Below are 17,902 nucleotides of genomic sequence, written 5' to 3' on the forward strand. Positions count from 1 at the left end.
ATCGCTTACAATGCATGTTTTACATTGTAGATGAGACTAGTCAGAATGTTTGTCGATGATGATGATGGCACAGTATGTTTTATTTTGTAGATGTATGATGATACTCTTTATTTTTGTGTATTTGTATACTTTTAAGTTTTGTACAGTAGAATCCGCTTAATAAGGCTATGTTTAACAAAGCCACCCGCTTTTTGAGGCCAATTTCTGACTGCACAGATTTTTCCTTATGTTTTATGCTTAAAATCACCCGCTTTATAAAGCCACCATCCCGCTTATTAAAGCCAATTTTTGGCTCGCGTTAGGTGTGAAAAGCGGTAACAGTGAGTCTGTAATCGCTGTCTGATCTCTCACAGCTAATGCATGACTGGTTTTCAAACAACCTGAGATGTTTTGGCCAGCCTCTTGCGAGTTTGAAATCACGTTAAGTGCAAGTCAGTGGTCATAAACAACTTCAAACAGAAGCGTACTTCTGAGCTTTTGTTCATGTGCATGATTGTTCATGATCGCATATCTGTCACATACACTGCCAACAAGTGTTTAGTCTGAATCTGGACACCAGCAACCATGGCCACCAAACGCAAGAGAACAGACATGACCCCTGTAGAAAAGATCGCAATCCTAGAAAAGTTTAAAGCTCTGCCGTCTGTCTCTGTCAGAGAAGGTGCTGTAATTCTGGGAGTTTCACGTGGGATGCTGACAAATCTGCTGAAAAATGAAGGAAATCTGCGTGAAACTGCTACTGGTGCAATAAGCTGTTTATCAAAATCGTTAAGTTGTCTCTCTAATTACACATTAACATGCTTCCATTTGAAACTTCGAGGTCTTCATCGGGGATTGACGCCCGACCAAAGGTAATTGAAGCTCCGTCGGGCTTCAATTAGACTTTGGGAGGGCGTCAATCCACGATGAAGACCGAGAAGTTTCAAAAGGAAGCATGTTAATGTTATTGTAATTCAATCTGACGACGATCTCTTTCCTGCTTTCATGCGGTTGTAAACAGACAGAATTGGTTCTGTTCTGTTCACACACTACTTTCAGTCCACCTACCTGCAAGGGTCAAGTCCCAAGAAATATGTCTCTGTATTCCTATCGTATCACTCTGCTCCTGTTTTGTTTTCTTTCACACACATTTTCCCTTCTTTTTTGACGGGTTTCTGGACAGCAAACTCTAAAACAAATTCTTTTCATCACAAAAGCGATCTTTGGAATTGACTGACGTAGTCCGGAAGAATTCATGCATCAACTTACGTCACGTATTCGACGTCATCACTTCGCATACCTTATGGTCTCGGTATTTCGTTGGCCTTCATATTTCCTACTTGTAAAATGACCCTCAAAGCTAACCGAGACTAGTTGAGGCTGTATCAATGCGCCTCGCCAGCAGGTTGTTAATGGATTTTTTAGCGAGTGGTTATCGACAATTAATGACCGGTAATTTTTAATGAGTTGGGGCATTCTGACCAATCACAGGATCTGTTTCATTAAAACGCCAACTTGATTGAATTACAATGCTATATTATTAGCTTTTGTAAGGATGTTTTTCTGTTTAATAAAAGAGATGCACACAGAATGTCTCTCCTTTGTTTTAAGGCTCTGTTTGCCTGAAAACCATGAGTTCCTTTTATTAAATCCACCCGCTTAATATAGCCACTTTTGTCCTGCACCAAGGTGACCTTATTAAGCGGAGTCTACTGTATTTGTATACTTTTATGTTTTGGACTTGTAGATTATGATTTCTATGTGCATGTTAATATGACGAATGCTCTGTGTGTTTGTAGATTGCCTGATCAATGTCCATGAGCACAACTGCAAGGACCAGGTCTCAAGCTGTGAGAAGAACTCTAATATGAAGGTGAGGATTCATGTGCACCAAATGTTTAGTGTTCGATGCTTTCAGGATGATGATGTGAGGAAGGAGGTGATGGCAATGATTATGACAGTGACAATGAGTTGAACAACAAAAGAAATCACTACTCACCAACACAAAGACAGCACAAAGACAAGGTCGAATTTTTGCCTAAGGAGGCTTCTTCGGTTGACAGTGAGGACAATAACAATGAGGGGGTGACAATAATGATGTCAAAGCTGAAGATTGGGATAATGACAATGAAGTTGACAGTGACAACAGGGATAATTACAACAACGAGGATGATAAGGGCGATGACAAAGATGATAATTGTGATAAATACTAGGAGAATGACAAGGACAATGATAACTATAACACTGACGATGATAAGGGGGATGACAAATGATTATGACAATGGTGGTGATTGCGATAATGACAATGAAGAGGGGGGGGGGGGGGGGGGGGAGGGGGGTAAAAAAAAACATTGTGGTCGATAAAACCACAATTAGACTTCACTTACTCAGGTAAACTCATCATAATTATGTAAAAGGATATGCTTTTTTCAGTTTAAGGAATGAATGCATTCAGTATTAATTTCATAGATATATATAGCGGATAGCCTACTGCCAAAGAAACATTAACGGGACATAAAAAACACATTCAGCTCATTCATTTCCAGACTAGTGAACATGTGACAGTAACTAGTGAACATGTGCAGTTATTAAGATAGCTCAGAGTGATGAATTGCAGTAACATCCTGCAATATCGATGTGCACTCTTGAAGAACATAATTATAATGTGCTTGGAGTGATACACTACCATCTTCCACGTGGTGTGTTTTTGGAGAGATTATGCGGTATTGATGTCTAATGTCCTTTCGACAGCTTGTGCAAATGAGCATGGTGTTTATCTTTGGCGGTCACATTTTGAAACAGATTTGAAGTAATGTTGAAGTATACGACCCTTTTATGTCAGTGCACGAATGCTAACTTGACATTTCTGGTAGTATTTTACCCGTTAAATTTTGAATATAACAAAAGGAAATCACAAAGTTATCTGGCATACCAATTGTCCTTGCATTTGACAGGTTCGGTTTGTGGGGGCGATGACATTCTAGTTACTGCTATGCTATTTTGCTTTTTGCTTTACTTTAAATAGATTCTGTGACAAGGTTACCAGACCTAGTCAGAGCCATTCTTGCCACATATTTTGCTGGGACTGGGTGGCCGAGTGGTAACGCACTTGCGCTCGGAATCGAGAGGTTGCGTGTTCGACCCTGGGTCAGGCCGCTATTTTCTCCCCCCTTTCCTAACCTAGATGGTGGGTTCAAGTGCTAGTCTTTCGGATGAGACGAAAAACCGAGGTCCCTTCGTGTACACTATATTGGGGTGTGCACGTTAAAGATCCCACGATTGACAAAAGGGTCTTTCCTGGCAAAATTGTATAGGCATAGATAAAAATGTCCATCAAATACCCGTGTGACTTGGAATAAAGGCCGCGAAAGGTGAATGCTCGCCTAACAGGCTTGAGGTTTGCTGGTCGATGTGAATGCGTTATACATTGTGTGTGTGTGTGTGTGTGTGTGTGTGTGTGTGTGTGTGTGTGTGTGTGTGTGTGTGTGTGTGTGAGTGTGTGTGTGTGTGTGTGTGTGTGTGTGTCTGTGTCTGTGTCTGTGTGTCTGTGTGTGTGTCTGTAAGTGTGAGTGCTGCGAGAGACGCTCAGGATGTTTACATGCGTTTTAATGCAATTCTAATTCTAAGTTACAGCAAATATGAAGCGGGCTAGAGATATTAGTTTTAAGTGCAATCGTTTAATTCTTAATACATGTGATGTTTTTATGTCTGTGATCGCCTGACACTGTAAGGCAATTTTCCTTGTTTTTATGAGGACAGTAAACATTTTGAGTCTTGAGTCTTTGAGTCTTAAAAAATGTTTGTTTGTCTGTCTGTCTGTAAAAAAAATTCCATTTCACACGGCAGAAATTAATATGTAAAGCGCGGAGAGCACAGTTAATTGTGGTTCGCGCTATATAAGCTCACCATAATAATAATATTTTGGTTGTCCTGGTTTGAAAATTACCTAGTGCAATCAATTTTCCATTTAAGTAGATATCAATATGCTCACATTAACTAGATTGATATCCTGGTAATAGATTTGGCAGTTGTGATGCATATACACCCAAGATAATTAGCAGACAGGTGTGATGTGTAACAGTCCCTTTTGACAGCTTGCACAAAAATCTTTGTTTATTTCAAATTTGCTTCACATTTTGATGTGTTAATGCAAACACCTTGGTAATCAGTAGTATGAAAGAACATAATAGTTACCTTAACGAGGTGTAATTAACAGAAAGGTGTGTGTGGTCTGTTTAATGCATTCACCTTGATAATTACTTGTATGAAAAACATGCTTACCTTAACAAGCTATAATTAACAGAAAGGTGTGTGTGTGTTCTGTTTAATGCATACACCTTGATAATTACTTGTATGAAAAATATTATGCTTACCTTAACGAGGTGCTATTAACAGAAAGGTGTGTGGTCTTTTTAATGCATACACCTGAATAATTACTAGCATGATTTTTTTATTTTGTTTTACCTTGACAAGGTGTAATTAACAGAAAGGTGTGTGTGGTCTTTTTGACAGGTGTTGCAGAGGGAGGGATCAGCACCAGCGGCGATGGTTCAAGACAAACAGACCGCTTCTCTTCAAGGTGAGGGTTCAAATCCTCTTCTGTCCACTTTCCGCTCTTTCTCTTTTTGGCGCGCATACGTGCAGATGCATGCCAGCATCAAGGATCACACATGAGAATCTTCACACTTTTGTCTGAAATAGACTTTTCTGTAAGCGCCAGGGATACATTTCAACACAGTTGTTTGATTCATGCCAAGAATTTTGGCATTATCTGGGAGTCAAAGGTCACATTCAAATTTTTTCATGCGTCCCAGGGGTGTTGTAGGCCTGTTGCCATGATTTGTTCACTTTGACAAATTTGCTTGAATAGCCAGAAAGGTGTTTGCAGTTTTCCCACAGTTAAAGGTATGTAGTGGCTTGGTATCATATTTTCCCACTGTGACAAAATGTATGCAAATCTGCTGTAATTCGGCAAAGTTTTGGGCTATTTGAAAGAAGTTTCTGTATTTTGCTGACCGCCAACATCAAATATCATCCCTGTATGTGTTCAGATGTATGCAGTCGGTCTCGCACGAGTGCACTCCTAGGTTCATGTGCATGCTCTTAGAAACACAAACCTAGGCATTAGCAGAGGTTATTGTGGGTGAATACACACAGAAGTTTTTGACGGGTTGTTTGGCACTGACTGGCCAGCAAGCAGAAACAGATATGCTGCTGATGCATGTGAATGCACACTCAGAGACACACAGACAAAAAATTAGATGGACACAAAATATCATCACCTTCATGAAAGGGTGAATACATTCTCACCCCCCCCCCCCCCCCCCCCTGAGCATCCCTGCACACACCCTGAAACTCCCCCACTCCCAGCCCCCTTCACCCCCACCCTACCCTTACCCCAAACTTTCATCGCACAGAGAAGAGGTAAAACAAAATATGTTAGGATAAGAAACACCAGGTTTTTATTCAGCCCTTCCCCCCCCTCTCAGCCGTTCCAGGGTTAGTAGGTGTTGATGGAGACAGATTTATTATGCAGGCTTTGCTAATTTTCTTTTATCAAGCTGTGTCGAAGTTGATTTCAATCTCAGGAGGGGAATGTAGATGAAATATGACGTCGCCGTGCCGACTTCGATCGCCACCACCGTGGATCTCACAGCTGACTCAGGGAGCCCAGCCAGTCAGCTTAGAGTGGATTGATTTTTTTCTCTCCTCCCCACAGATGTTCAGCTCCAGTAGGTTTCAACTCCGCGTCTCATATGATACAGACAGCTCAAAGAAGAGAGCACATAGAGATTCAATACTGTTGGATTGGAGGAGATGGTGTGTTGTGATTTTGTCACCCTCGGGCTTGTAGTTGTATTGGATACTGTGGTTCTTTGACCTACTGTGTTATGATTTTATCACTCTGGATACTGTGGATGTTGGACTGGCTGTACTTTGAGTTTATCTGTCTCGGATACTGGGGGTTCTCTTACTTGCTGTGTTTCAATTGTAATGTGTCTAGCCTAGTTCCTGATCGGTCTTGAGTGTTTTTGCGTCGGGTGAATATATTTTTCTTCCTGTGAATAACGAGTTGTGGACTGATGGTGGAGACTAAAAGACAGTTTGGATACCGTGATGCTGCTTATGGATTTTCTTGCTGTGCGGTTTGCCTGCATTCAATAGAGTGGAACTGACTTGACTAGGGTGTGGGCCATTTTCAGCGGAAAAACCATGCAGTGTTATGTAGGTATACTTTATCTCAGGTTGTTGGTAGATTGTTATGTAAGGCATCTAAAGAACATGAAATATGTAACACAGTGTGTCCGCGGGGCACATAAGATTTTGTCAGAACTTTTTTGTTTGTAATGTTAAAGAAAAGGCTATGATTGACTCGCAGACACACAGTCACACTCACAGAGACACACAAACAGACACACAAACACACACATACTCACACACACACATACACACACACACACACACACACACACACACACACACACACACACACACACACACTGTCACACACACACACACACACACACACAGTCACACTCACACACTCACAGAGACACACAAACAGACACACAAACACACACATACTCACACACACACATACACACACACACACACACATATACTCACATGCATACACACACATACTCACACACACACACACAGTCACACTCACACACACACACACACACATATGCAAGTCCAGTCAAAGATCCAACCCACCCACCTGCAAAACCCCACTAAACGAAAACACCATTCAGTGCTTCACTGGATTACAGGCAGGCATTTTTCACTGTCAGTTTAAGGGAGAGGGAAGAATGATGGATGCTGATTTTGTACTGTTGGCCTTTGGATGTCAGACTCATTTCCAAGCAATTTGCAGCCTTCTTTTTTTCTTTTCGTTATTTTTTTATAATTCCTTTAACTGGTTAGATGTGATAGCCATTAGGTGGTGATCAGCATGTTGATTTTTGTAATTGTTCATGATGCAGAGCTCTGCAAGGGTTCTGAGATTTGTGTGATACTTTAGTGAAAACGCTGGCAGGATTTGCTAGACTTGAAAAATGGTGGAATTTGCTGTGTAACTTATGCTAGGAGTTCTTTTGAGAATTAACCAGCATCTGATTTGATAATTCTTGCAAGGAGTATTTACTCTTCCGACTGATGAATTTATCACGTATAGTTCTCAGACATAAATTTTAAAAAAAACTACAGAAAAACCCGATTTAGCTCTGTGGTATGTTCACGGTCTGACTGAGTGAATCTCAAATGGCCGTTTTTTATCACTTCCATTGGGGTTAATTTGGGACTGTGCCAAACTTTGCTCTTTTGTGGGGTCACAGCAGACAGACACCTGGCAAAAACATTCACACGTTGTGTACCAATATTATTACCTGACCTTATTATTGGTTTGTTTTATTGACGGTTAGCTTTGCTATGTTTGCAGGATCCAGTCTACGACCGTCACACTCCTTCAAGCTGAAAGACCGCTCCTCTTCTGCTCCATCCAAAACTCAGGTAGGTTGAACATTATACTCTGCAGTGGCCCCCTTGCCGGCCCCCCCCCCCCCCCCCCCTTTTATGAGACTTTAAAAAATCAGGTCTTAAAAAGGAGGGAGTTTTAAAATGGGTGTAAATTTACAGAAGTTATATGAACAGAAAATATGAGAAAATATTGTCACAAATGTCTGAAACTTTTGGGCCTGGTAGCTCTGTTGGTAGAGCACTGGACTTGTGACCTGGAATGCGGGCTTGGATGGACACAGGTCAACTGTATGTGCATACTCAGACTGTTTTCATGTCCCACTCCTGTGTCACCACAGCTACATGTAAAAGACCTCAGCCTAAAGCAAAAAGTGCAGGTGGCTGCATGTTTCGGTGCAGGAAGTAGAGGGAGGAGAAAATAGAGAAGATGATCAGTGTCAGTCATTTCATTATTGTTGTTCTGTCTCTTCCTCGCAGGCCATGACATCTGTGCCGCACAGACACAGTGTACCCAGCACTGGGTGAGTTTGGGTTCAAATCTTTTAACTCAAGTGTGATGAATTTTACTGAATGAGTGTGTTGTGTTTTTGTGTGTTCCTTCCCCACATTTTCGTCTCTGTTCCTAATTTCAACAATTTTTTCTGGAGGTAAATTAATTGTCTCTAGTGTGATTAGTAATGAAAAGGGGAAGTGCAGTTATTTGAAAAAAAACCAACCTTTTCTTTGTTACTGAATGAACTGAACTCGCTGAAATGTAAATTATTTTATTCTGTTTGGCATATCGTTTAAAGACGGGTTTGTTTTTCTAGTTATAAACTGCACTTCACTCCTAAAACCTATTGCTTTTGCAGTGAGATTTGTCCTGAGCTGTCAGTCATACCCTAAGTGTGGTTCTATTTCCAAATCGTCTCACTTTCTTACCAAAATGTGTCTTATCCATGTGTGTGCATGTGTTCTGTTCTTACTTTTAGTTCATCACATATGTATAGACTTGGTCATTTTAATACCAGACTTAGGCAAGGCTCTTGGACTCAGTGATTCTTAAACTCATTTTCATCTTCAGTTTTTTCAAAGTGTTACTGTTAAGTACCACTAAAAACAAAAATAAAATGAAAAATACTCAGATAACCAAATAATTCGAGATTTTTTATTTTTTTTATTTTATTTTTTTCACAAAAAGAGAAATGCTGTATGCTTACTTTCTTGAGACTCTGCAAGAATCTGTCAAGGATGTCTTTCTTAAACGTTTTAGTATGTGTCCAATAGCCTTCACTGTTGATAAAAGTGTAAATTTTGTAGGTTAGGCACACTGTCAAGACGTGTGTGTGACTGCACAAAGCATGTTGGATTACCTGCCTTGTTCACACTCTGATATGATTTGACATGCATGCCTCAAACAGAATGCTGATGAATGACATGGAAATGTGGAGGATAATTAATAACTAACCTGCTCAGAAACCAGCACTAATTTTGCTTGAAGAATCATCCTGTATTGCCCAGTTCACAGCAGTATTTTGGTGCTACCACTGCAGTTGCACCGCTTGCTAAGAAATTCGTTTGTAATCACGTAACTGACCAGTCCACTGCTGATCATTACAGCTTTAACGACTGAATCCCTAATGAATTAACTACTTCCAACAGATCCATATCTGAGAAAAAAAAATGCTTCGCTAGTTCTAGTAGTTGTAATGTAAAGGTCAGATAACTAATCTTAACCAATAGAAAAACAGAGATGGGTTGTCGTTGGTAGATTCAGAGAGGATGGGGAATAGTGAAAGTTCGCAGTTTTTCATATATATGACTAGACAAATTTGACATTTATTTAGTTATTCAGTTATTCTTCTTTTGTTTATACGTTACTTTCTTTGTCAATTTGATCAAGCCTCTCCATCTTTTAGCAGTCTATGTACTTGTCCATACCTTTCTTGAAGAAGTAAAGCTCATAGTGCTTTTAGTTATGCGCTATAGAAATCTCCTTAATAAATAAATAAATAAGTAACTTTTAGGCACTGTGTTTCCGTGTGCATTTTGCAATATGCTGTAAACAAGCTGACGGCACGTGTGTCGGTGTGTTTGTGTTTTGCACGTGCTGTGATATGTTCTCAACCTCCCGCTGTTTGTTTCTTGTCGGCCGTGCACAGTTATATCGGCTCCCCGCCGCCAGGAACCACATATCTCCAGTGGTTTCAGGCCACCAACCGATTTAGCGTGGTGGAGTAAGTTGTCTCCCCTCCTCTTTCCTGCTACTTTTACTAGATTCTTTTTTTGTAAACTCCTTTCATTTCTGTTGCACTTCTGCTTGGCTAGAGGATGTGTGTGTGTGTGTGTGTGTGTGTGTGTGTGTGTGTGTTTGTGTGTGTGTGTGTGTGTGTGTGTGTGTGTGTGTGTGTGTGTGTGTGTGTGTGTGTGTGTGTGTGTGTGTGTGAGAGTGTTTCAGTGTACCTCTCAGTGTGTCTGTGCTTCCAGAGAATGAGAGAGGGCAGGGTTGGGGGGGGGGAGTGTGTGTGTACTCATGCATGCGTGTGTATGTGTGTGTTTCTGTATGCGTGTGTGTGTTTCTGTATGCGTGTGTGTGTGTGTGTGTGTGTGTGTGTGTGTGTGTGTGTGTGTGTGTGTGTGTGTCGTATGTGTGTGTGTGTGTGTGTGTGTGTGTGTGTGTGTGTGTGTGTGTGTGTGAACACAAATGAGTGTGCATGGATCTGTGTGCATCAGGTAGAAAAGCTTTGTAGAAAAACGTGTGGCACAGTATTTAGTCTTTTAGTCCCTTGGTGTACAGTAGTGGAATTTTGTCTGTACTTTCTGGCGGTGTTGTTGTGTGGTTGTTGTTTTCTTGCTCCTGTGTGGTCATATTCATTGGTTCTTGATCATCTTTTTTAATTCCCCTTCCGCATTCTATTTTAGTTTTCTTTTATTTGTTGATTGTGTAGATCCAAGCTGTGCCGTTTTTGTGTGTCTGAAATACAGGTGTGTTTTTTCTCCTCGGGGAATGTACATTTCTGTAAACATTCCCTGCTCATTTTTGTTTTTGTTATTTTGAAAAGTTTTTAAGCTCAGCTCACAATTTCTACATCAACTTTTACGCTACATTGTATTGCTGGACTGTATGTGCGTATTATTAATTGTGTATCACATCTAAATGGGTTCTTGCTATTGGATCCTTCTTCTTCTTCGTCGGCGTTCCAGCTATTGGATCCAATTGGTGCTGTCCCTTTTCTTGTGGTACAGGGTTATTGGTACACCTTTTTGGTTACTGTGGTATATGGTTCACACTCTGACACAAGTCTTCATTTTTTTAACTGTGACTCTGAAGATTTTTTCCCCTCAATTTGTACAAGTTGTGTACAGCTATTGATTTACAAATCTGTACACTTATCACCAGTTTTTTAAAATTCTATTTGAATCAAGCCTTCATAACAAGCACCATGGCCCCTGTTCTAACTATATCTGTCAGGTAAATCAGGTCATTCTTTGATCCTGGATAAGTTCTACACTTCTGTGTATAAGCTACACAAAAAAAGACGTACAAATAAAAAGATTTCAGTAAAAGAGAAAACAAAACTATTTACATGAGTTTTGAGGAAAGTAATTATGTTTTGCCTTATCTTTTCATGTTAAATATTTTGCACCCCACCAAAGAAAGGGAAAGGGAGGTAGAATGTGCGTCTAATTACATGTAGCATGCTTCATTACTTAGCATGATTAGATCCTGCTTCATCAATAAGCCACCATATTTCTGCTTAATCATTGACATCAGAAGCCTGTTACCATCAAAGCGTGTCTGCTGATCATATATATATGTCAGGAAGCATGCCTTCTGGTTAAATGCATGTATCATACCCGGAGCTATGCCAAGCAAGAAAGGATGTGAAAATCTAACATACACAATCTGACTGCCTCACTAATTTTCAATTTCAGGCTTTGTGTACAGTAGAACCCCCCTTTTAAGATCCCCACATTTAAGACTTCCTCCCTTTTAAGACTGTTTTGTCAGATTTTCTGTTCTTTACCTCTGTAAATGTACCCCCAATTTCAGACTTCCTTCCTTTAAAGACTCTGTTTTTCAGATTTTCTGTTCATAAGCTCTGTAAGTTTACCCCCATTTTAGGACTTCCCCCTTTTTAAGACATGATTTTCTCTGGGTTTTGGAGGTGGTAAAAGGCGGGTTTCACTGTACTCGCCTAAGGCCAAAAAAAAAAAAAGGTGTGGTTACGGTAACATAGCCAAAAAAAATAGGGTAGGTAGGTAGGCAATCACTTTTTTTTTTTAAACTTTTTTTTCTAATGTGTACAAATTAAACCTACTTGACAGGGAAATAATTGTACGACACGGGCGCTTTTGCTTTCATTGCGTTTTTTGCACTCGTTATAGGATCGGCCCCTAAAAATAGGGTAGGTCGGGTTACCGTAACCACACCTATTTTTTTTTTAGGCCTAACTGCTTGATGATTCAGAAGGTTAAGTGCTAGCAGATCTGACAAGTCATAAGGATATTACATTTTGTGTGACAGGAAATTAGAAGGTGGAAGTTACCATTTAGTTATTTTTATAACCATAATATGCTGGCATCATTTTTGGTATGGTCCCATTGACACAGCCTTGCCCATACAAAAGTGAGCTAGTGAACTAACCAACACAGGGACTGCTGATTGTCATCTTGTCACAGGTGGATATTTAGAGAGTAGTACGGTGACCTGATGAGATATCATTCTGTCTGTGCTCATAAAGGTGTTGTGTTTTCTCACAGCAAAGCCATCAACGAGAGTGATGAAACAGACGGCATGGGACATGACGTTGGTCCTTCCAAGTAAGTTGAATTTGTTTTGCTTTTTTGTTTAGCTTTTTTTATATTGCACACTGGATATTGTACATGCAAAAACGTGTGTTTTTTTCAGTCGTTTCACCTTGAATGTGATGTTTTCCGTTTCTTGAAGGTTGGATAGTGTTTTGGTTGCAGTAGTGTGGTCTCTTTGATTGTTTCAGTGTGATAACTAGTTGTTGTCCTCTCCTTTTGCTGTTCATAAGATGTCTTCCCAGCTGGAAAAACATGTTCCTGGGTTGTCAGTGTCAAACCTCAAACGTGTATATTCCCCAAGCCTTTTTTCCCCCTCATAATTGTTGTTTGCTTGCCTGCCAGCAAAGTGGCCTCTCGTCTGGCTCAGTGTTGACAAATAGCATTTGAAGCACAGGATGATATTTGCACATGCACATTCATTCACACGCTGCTGATGATGATACTGGGAGGCCTTGACACTTCAGTGTTTCCACTGAGTCACCACAGTTCTAAATATAGGCAAGGCGGGATGTGGGTGAGCGTAGAACTGTCAGGAACAGTGTATTTCATCATGATTTGGCAAAATTACATTGCAGAACAAATTACAGCGAATGCTGCGCGAAGTCAAGTGTGCGTTCTTGTTTGTTTTGGTGTGTTTCCATAATTTGACACCAGTGCGCACTCATGTTCTTTTAGTATTGTCACATAATTTGACAAAATATCATTCTCTCGGCTCTTTTGTCTGTGAAAGAGTTTGACACTTGATGGTTGTTCCATGCCTGCAAAATGATTTTAACCAGCCTTAAAATAACATATAGCTGTATTTAATTTTTTTACACAACTGATTGTAACAAGGCAGAACTTCACAAAGTCAAGGGCATTACATAAAGCATCAGTTCCTCACCCTTGATATACTCTCAGACTTCCAAAACCAAAATAATTGACAGCATTCAGAGCCGTTCTGTCCAATGCAGTGTTTATGTTGTGTTTATATTTCTGTCAATCCTGGAGTACCTCTGCCAGTTCACAAGAGTCTGTGCCAAGAGGAGTCTCTGGTGCAGTTTTTTTGCCATTGTTATTTTAAGAACAATTGCCAGGCTAGTCAGAAAGAGGGGAAGGCAACACAGAAGTGTTTTAAGATGATGAAAGCGAGGGGAAACAATGGGAGAAAGAGGGCCAGGCCCGCATATCTAGGTCTCTGCTTCCTGATTTCTATATACCCGGCTTCCGATTCTTGCCAAGCTTTTTTAGGCCCCACGCCCTCTTGTCAGAACCCCTCCCAACAAATTGATGTAGACTGGAAGCTTTGCCTTTCTCTCCTCTGTCTCTCTCTCTGTTTGTCTTTCTGTCTCTGTCTCTTCTTTTCCTTTCTTTTTTTTCTTTCTCTCTCTCTCCCTCTCTCTCCCTCTCTCCCCCCCTCTCTCTCTCTCTCTCAACAATCTGCTGCAGACTCAAAGCTTTGCCTTTTTTCTCTCGTTATCTGTCTGTCTCTGTCTCTCTCTCTGTCTGTCTCTCGCTCTCTGTCTCTCGTTATCTGTCTCTCTCTCTCTCTTTATTAATGGACAATCCAAAAGTTATCTCTCTTTCTCTCTAACACACGCATGCATGCTCTCTCTCTCTCTCTCTCTCTCTCTCTCTCTCTCTCTCTCTCTCTCTCTCTCTCTCTCTCTCTCTCTCTCTCTCTCTCTCCCCCCCCCCCCCCCCAGTATCACTGGCTCCAACTTTGCATGCATGTGCAGTGCACATGTCTCCTGTCTTTAGTGGGCCCACCTTGGTGTAAGCGTACTCACTTGCGGAGCTTGAAATGGTTTGATATGTTCCACAATTGCAAAATTTGTGAGGATTCTGGCAGGGAGTCAGTGTTATTTGACGCTATAAAAAGCTCTAGAAAAGAGATTGGGATCACTAGTGAGAATAATCAATTTTATTCCCATCATTGTCTCTGTAAAGTAGTAATTGTAGTTCAGGTTATTTCAATCAATTTTAGTTTCATCTCTTTTTTCAAGCAGAACTAAAATATGCTTCATATTCACAATTGTTTACGTCAGGACAAGTTTAACAAATTGGGTCAGATAATGTGAAGAAAATAGAAAACAAACTGATCCCGTTTTCTTGAAACAAGTAAATATGTGTTATATTCAGATACGTTTTACTGATTCGCAACATTTGAGCCCTATTATCAGATTTTGCTTGTTGAAGCTGGTCTCTGTGTGTAGTGTTATTCTAAAAATGAAAAGTTTTAAACTGACGTTTATTGGAGAAACGGAATTGACGAAGAGGGGGCAGCATTATTACCTATCCTTATGTACAATGGTGAAATTAAATTGACTGCATCAAATGAAACACCTGTGTAATTTTTTCATTGAAGAAACAGAATTTAGAGGAGGAAGGGGTGTGTGAAGAAGATGAGGTTTTTATTTTTTTTTCATTTTAACTTTTATGGAAAAAACAGAATCAAGGGGGATTGAGGGGCAGCATGTAAATGCCTCCTTCAGTTTTCCTCCTCTTTAAACTTTGTTTTTTTATTAATCACATCCCCCAGGTCAAATCCAAAATAGTCTTCCTCTCCAACCCAGAGGTCATCTCATAAAAAGATAATGTTGCTAGGGGCAACCAGAGAAATGATCACAGGTGCTGGAGCTGTGTTGGCATGTCAGATAATGCTTTTTGTCACTGGCTACTTTTTCTGCCTGTCTTGATGGGGGGAATCAAAGACATACCTTGCAGAGGGGGGAGACAGCTGCATACACCTTAGGGAGGAACAAGAGGCTGCCCTGCCCTGTGTACAGGGTTGAAGGGGAAAAGGTTGAGAACAAGAGACATGAGGGATTGTTAAAGAGTGTCAAAGAGGGAGCAAAATGGAGAGAGAGTGGGTTTTGATGAAGAAGCAGTGCAAGCCTCCTCCTCCTCCTCCCCCCCCCCCCCCCCCCAGAAAAAAAAACCACCTACAACATTCTCATTTGTAGAAACATACTGGAATGCTTCATAGAGAGAGGTTGGTGTGTTGTTCATTGTGGAAAAGGCTTCTTTAGTGAGTTTCAAAGTGAACAGAACAGGAGAAAGATTGTGCGAGAGTGGTAGAAATGTTAAAGAACAATGGATCAGAGATACAAAGGTAGAAATAAAGCGATGGGCTGTGAGACAAGAATTTAGACTCAGTTTTTAAGTACATGTAAATGGAAAAGAGGAGATGTTAGGAAGGGGTTGGATGGAATGGGGGATAGAAAATAAATGTTCAACCCCAAGAGAAGGCATGCTTTTTTTGTGCCGCTCTCTGAACTGCCGCCAAAACAATACATGTAGTTACATATTGCTGCTGTCCTGACAAATAACGGAAAACAAAAGAAAAGGGAGTTGCACCAAATGTACAGTGACATATAAGAAGGAAGGTGGGTAGGTGGGGGATGAATATACACATCAGGAAGAGAGGCAGGTGGACGGGTGGGTGGCGTTGAATATACACTTACAACAGGCAGGGAGGCGGATGGGTGGGGGATATACACTTACTCCATCACAAGTCACACCACCACCACAAACATTACAAGCAGAAGGTAGGCAGCATTGAATGTCAGAGTGGAATAGACTGGTGGCTGACGCATGGGCCGGATCTTGGCAGCGCCTTGATTCTAACCACCGCCAGATTCTCCCCTGCAAGTGTCAGAGAACGACTAAACCCCTTCCCTCTGGTGCCGCTTTCCATCAAACTATCAGCGCCAGCAGTAACGTTTTTTATGTGCTGCGTGACTGACGGTTCGGTATTGTTGTGCTGCAGCTTTGTCACGACCCCTTTCTTCTTCTTCTGTTCTGGTGACTTTTGCCGTTCCTGCTCTCTCCATGGCATTTTCTCTGTCTGTCGGGTATGCGGAATATGACAGCGTTTTTGGGGCGAGATTCGCAGTGCGGGATCAGAACTGGTGGTTGGAGAGACTGGCAGAGTATGATCTGGATGAAATGTGTTTATTCGGTGATTACTTGATGCTGAGACTGAAGAGGACTTAGTAGTATTTTGTTAGACTGGAAGAGATCATTTTTACCGAAGCTGTGTAACTTAATAGCAAAGGATTCAACGTTTGTGATCGGTTTTTTTAAACTGTTAATTTAAAGAAAAAGTGGGGGAAAAGTTTTGCTGATGGTTTGTTATTTCTTAGAGCAAAGGGGTCCGAGCCCTTTGTGGTGTTGAGAATCACACTTGTGAAGGAATAGTGCTTCCGCTGATGATCAGGCTGTTAGTTTATAGGACTTGTGAAGTGATAGTCTGAACCAGATTAGTTCTAACAGATATTCCCAGTGATTGGAACAAAGCAAGTGTTAAAAACATCAGTGAGTAGCTGTGTATATTTGTTATTGCTATTAGGGTTCAGTGTGAAGCTTCAGCAACAAGTGTTAGCATTGTGAGTTAACAGAAACAGTAACAAAAGTGACAAAACTCTGATGACCTTCCGCAGTGCAGCTACCCTGCTTCACCACATCAAAAGCAGTTTCAATTTTGTGTGTACATGTGTTATGGAACACAGACAGACAGAGAAACAGAGAGAGAGAGAGAGAGAGAGTGCATGAGTCAGGGAGTTTCCCGTCTCCCTAGCTTGGAAACAACTCATGTGACTGAGCCTACACCATTAAGTAATTACAGCTAATGACTCTCAGCTGGTGTAGAAGAGCATGTCATTGTGTGTGTGACCATGTGTGAATGTCATTGCGAAAACACTGTCACCATGGTGTTCGGAAAAAATAAAAGAGGATTTTATGACATTGATAACAGCACTGGGCCGGAGGATACAGACCCTGCTGTGAGCAAAGTCAGGTGAGAATGGTGCCTCACCAAGGTTTTCTGTTGCTGTTATTATTGTTTGTGTTTGGTTTTAACAATTCGCCCCTCCCTTCCACAAGCTTATCTTGTTTTCCAAGAAATACACCAGTTGATATGTAGCAATGGTAGTTGGGAATGTAGAGAGAGAAGACATATTTTATGTAGGAAGGAAAAGTGGAATCAAGATGGTGTGTGTGTGACCATGACTGTGTGAACATCAGTGCGAGAACACCACATCGCCAACATGGTGTTTGGGAACAAACGTTGCCGGTTTTATGAGGTTTATGAGGTTGAGAAAAGCTAGCACATGGGTGGGGGGATATAGACTGAGTGAGGTCGTCAGGTGAGATGATCTACCCAAGTTTTTGTGAAGATATTCCCCTCCCTCCCTTTTCTGAGAAAGACTTACTTACTGCCATCATCCCTCCTTGCCTATAGGCCCTGGGCGAGACTTCCAGAGTCTTGTGTCCTGCACGATTGCTTCCAGCTGGCTCCAGGTATGGCCCATCTTCTTGGTGTCTGTCTGGAGGTCCCGACCGTCCTTGGCCGGCCCCTCTTTCTGTTCCCTGGTGGGTTCCATGGTCAGGGCCTGTCTGGTTGTACTTGACACTTTTTTTTAACTGAGAAATACATTAGTTCTTCTTCTTTGTTCATGGGCTGAAACTCCAACGTACACCTGTGGTTTCGTTTTTTTGGCACAAGTGTTTTTTTGTTGGTGTATGACCGTTTTTACCGGGCCATTAAAGGCAGCCATTGGCCAATTACGGGGAAATACATTAGTTGATTTGCATAGAAAAAGATAAAGAAGTACAGCAGAACAGATTGCACAGTATATCCCATACTTGGAGAAGGATGGGAGAAAGG

At 41.1% G+C, this 17,902-nt stretch overlaps 1 protein-coding gene across 3 annotated transcripts in view; it reads left to right on the forward strand.

Moving 5' to 3' along the window:
* The first annotated feature begins 1,760 nt into the window (after positions 1–1,760).
* The window catches only part of LOC138980470 (rho guanine nucleotide exchange factor 18-like), a 43,187-nt gene continuing 27,045 nt past the window's right edge, over positions 1,761–17,902 (forward strand). The window contains exons 1-6 of one of the 3 annotated variants that reach the window (XM_070353348.1): positions 1,761–1,852; positions 4,492–4,558; positions 7,424–7,494; positions 7,939–7,982; positions 9,603–9,677; positions 12,205–12,264. In XM_070353348.1, the coding sequence (XP_070209449.1) occupies positions 1,847–1,852; positions 4,492–4,558; positions 7,424–7,494; positions 7,939–7,982; positions 9,603–9,677; positions 12,205–12,264 (323 nt within the window). In that variant the 5' untranslated portion in view covers positions 1,761–1,846. Of the gene's footprint in view, positions 1,853–4,491; positions 4,559–7,423; positions 7,495–7,938; positions 7,983–9,602; positions 9,678–12,204; positions 12,265–16,172; positions 17,033–17,902 lie in introns of those variants that run through there. The other 2 variants (XM_070353357.1, XM_070353361.1) reach the window with 2 other exon arrangements.

Source organism: Littorina saxatilis, linkage group LG1 (genome assembly GCF_037325665.1).
Source record: "Littorina saxatilis isolate snail1 linkage group LG1, US_GU_Lsax_2.0, whole genome shotgun sequence".
NCBI classification, from domain to species: domain Eukaryota; kingdom Metazoa; phylum Mollusca; class Gastropoda; order Littorinimorpha; family Littorinidae; genus Littorina; species Littorina saxatilis.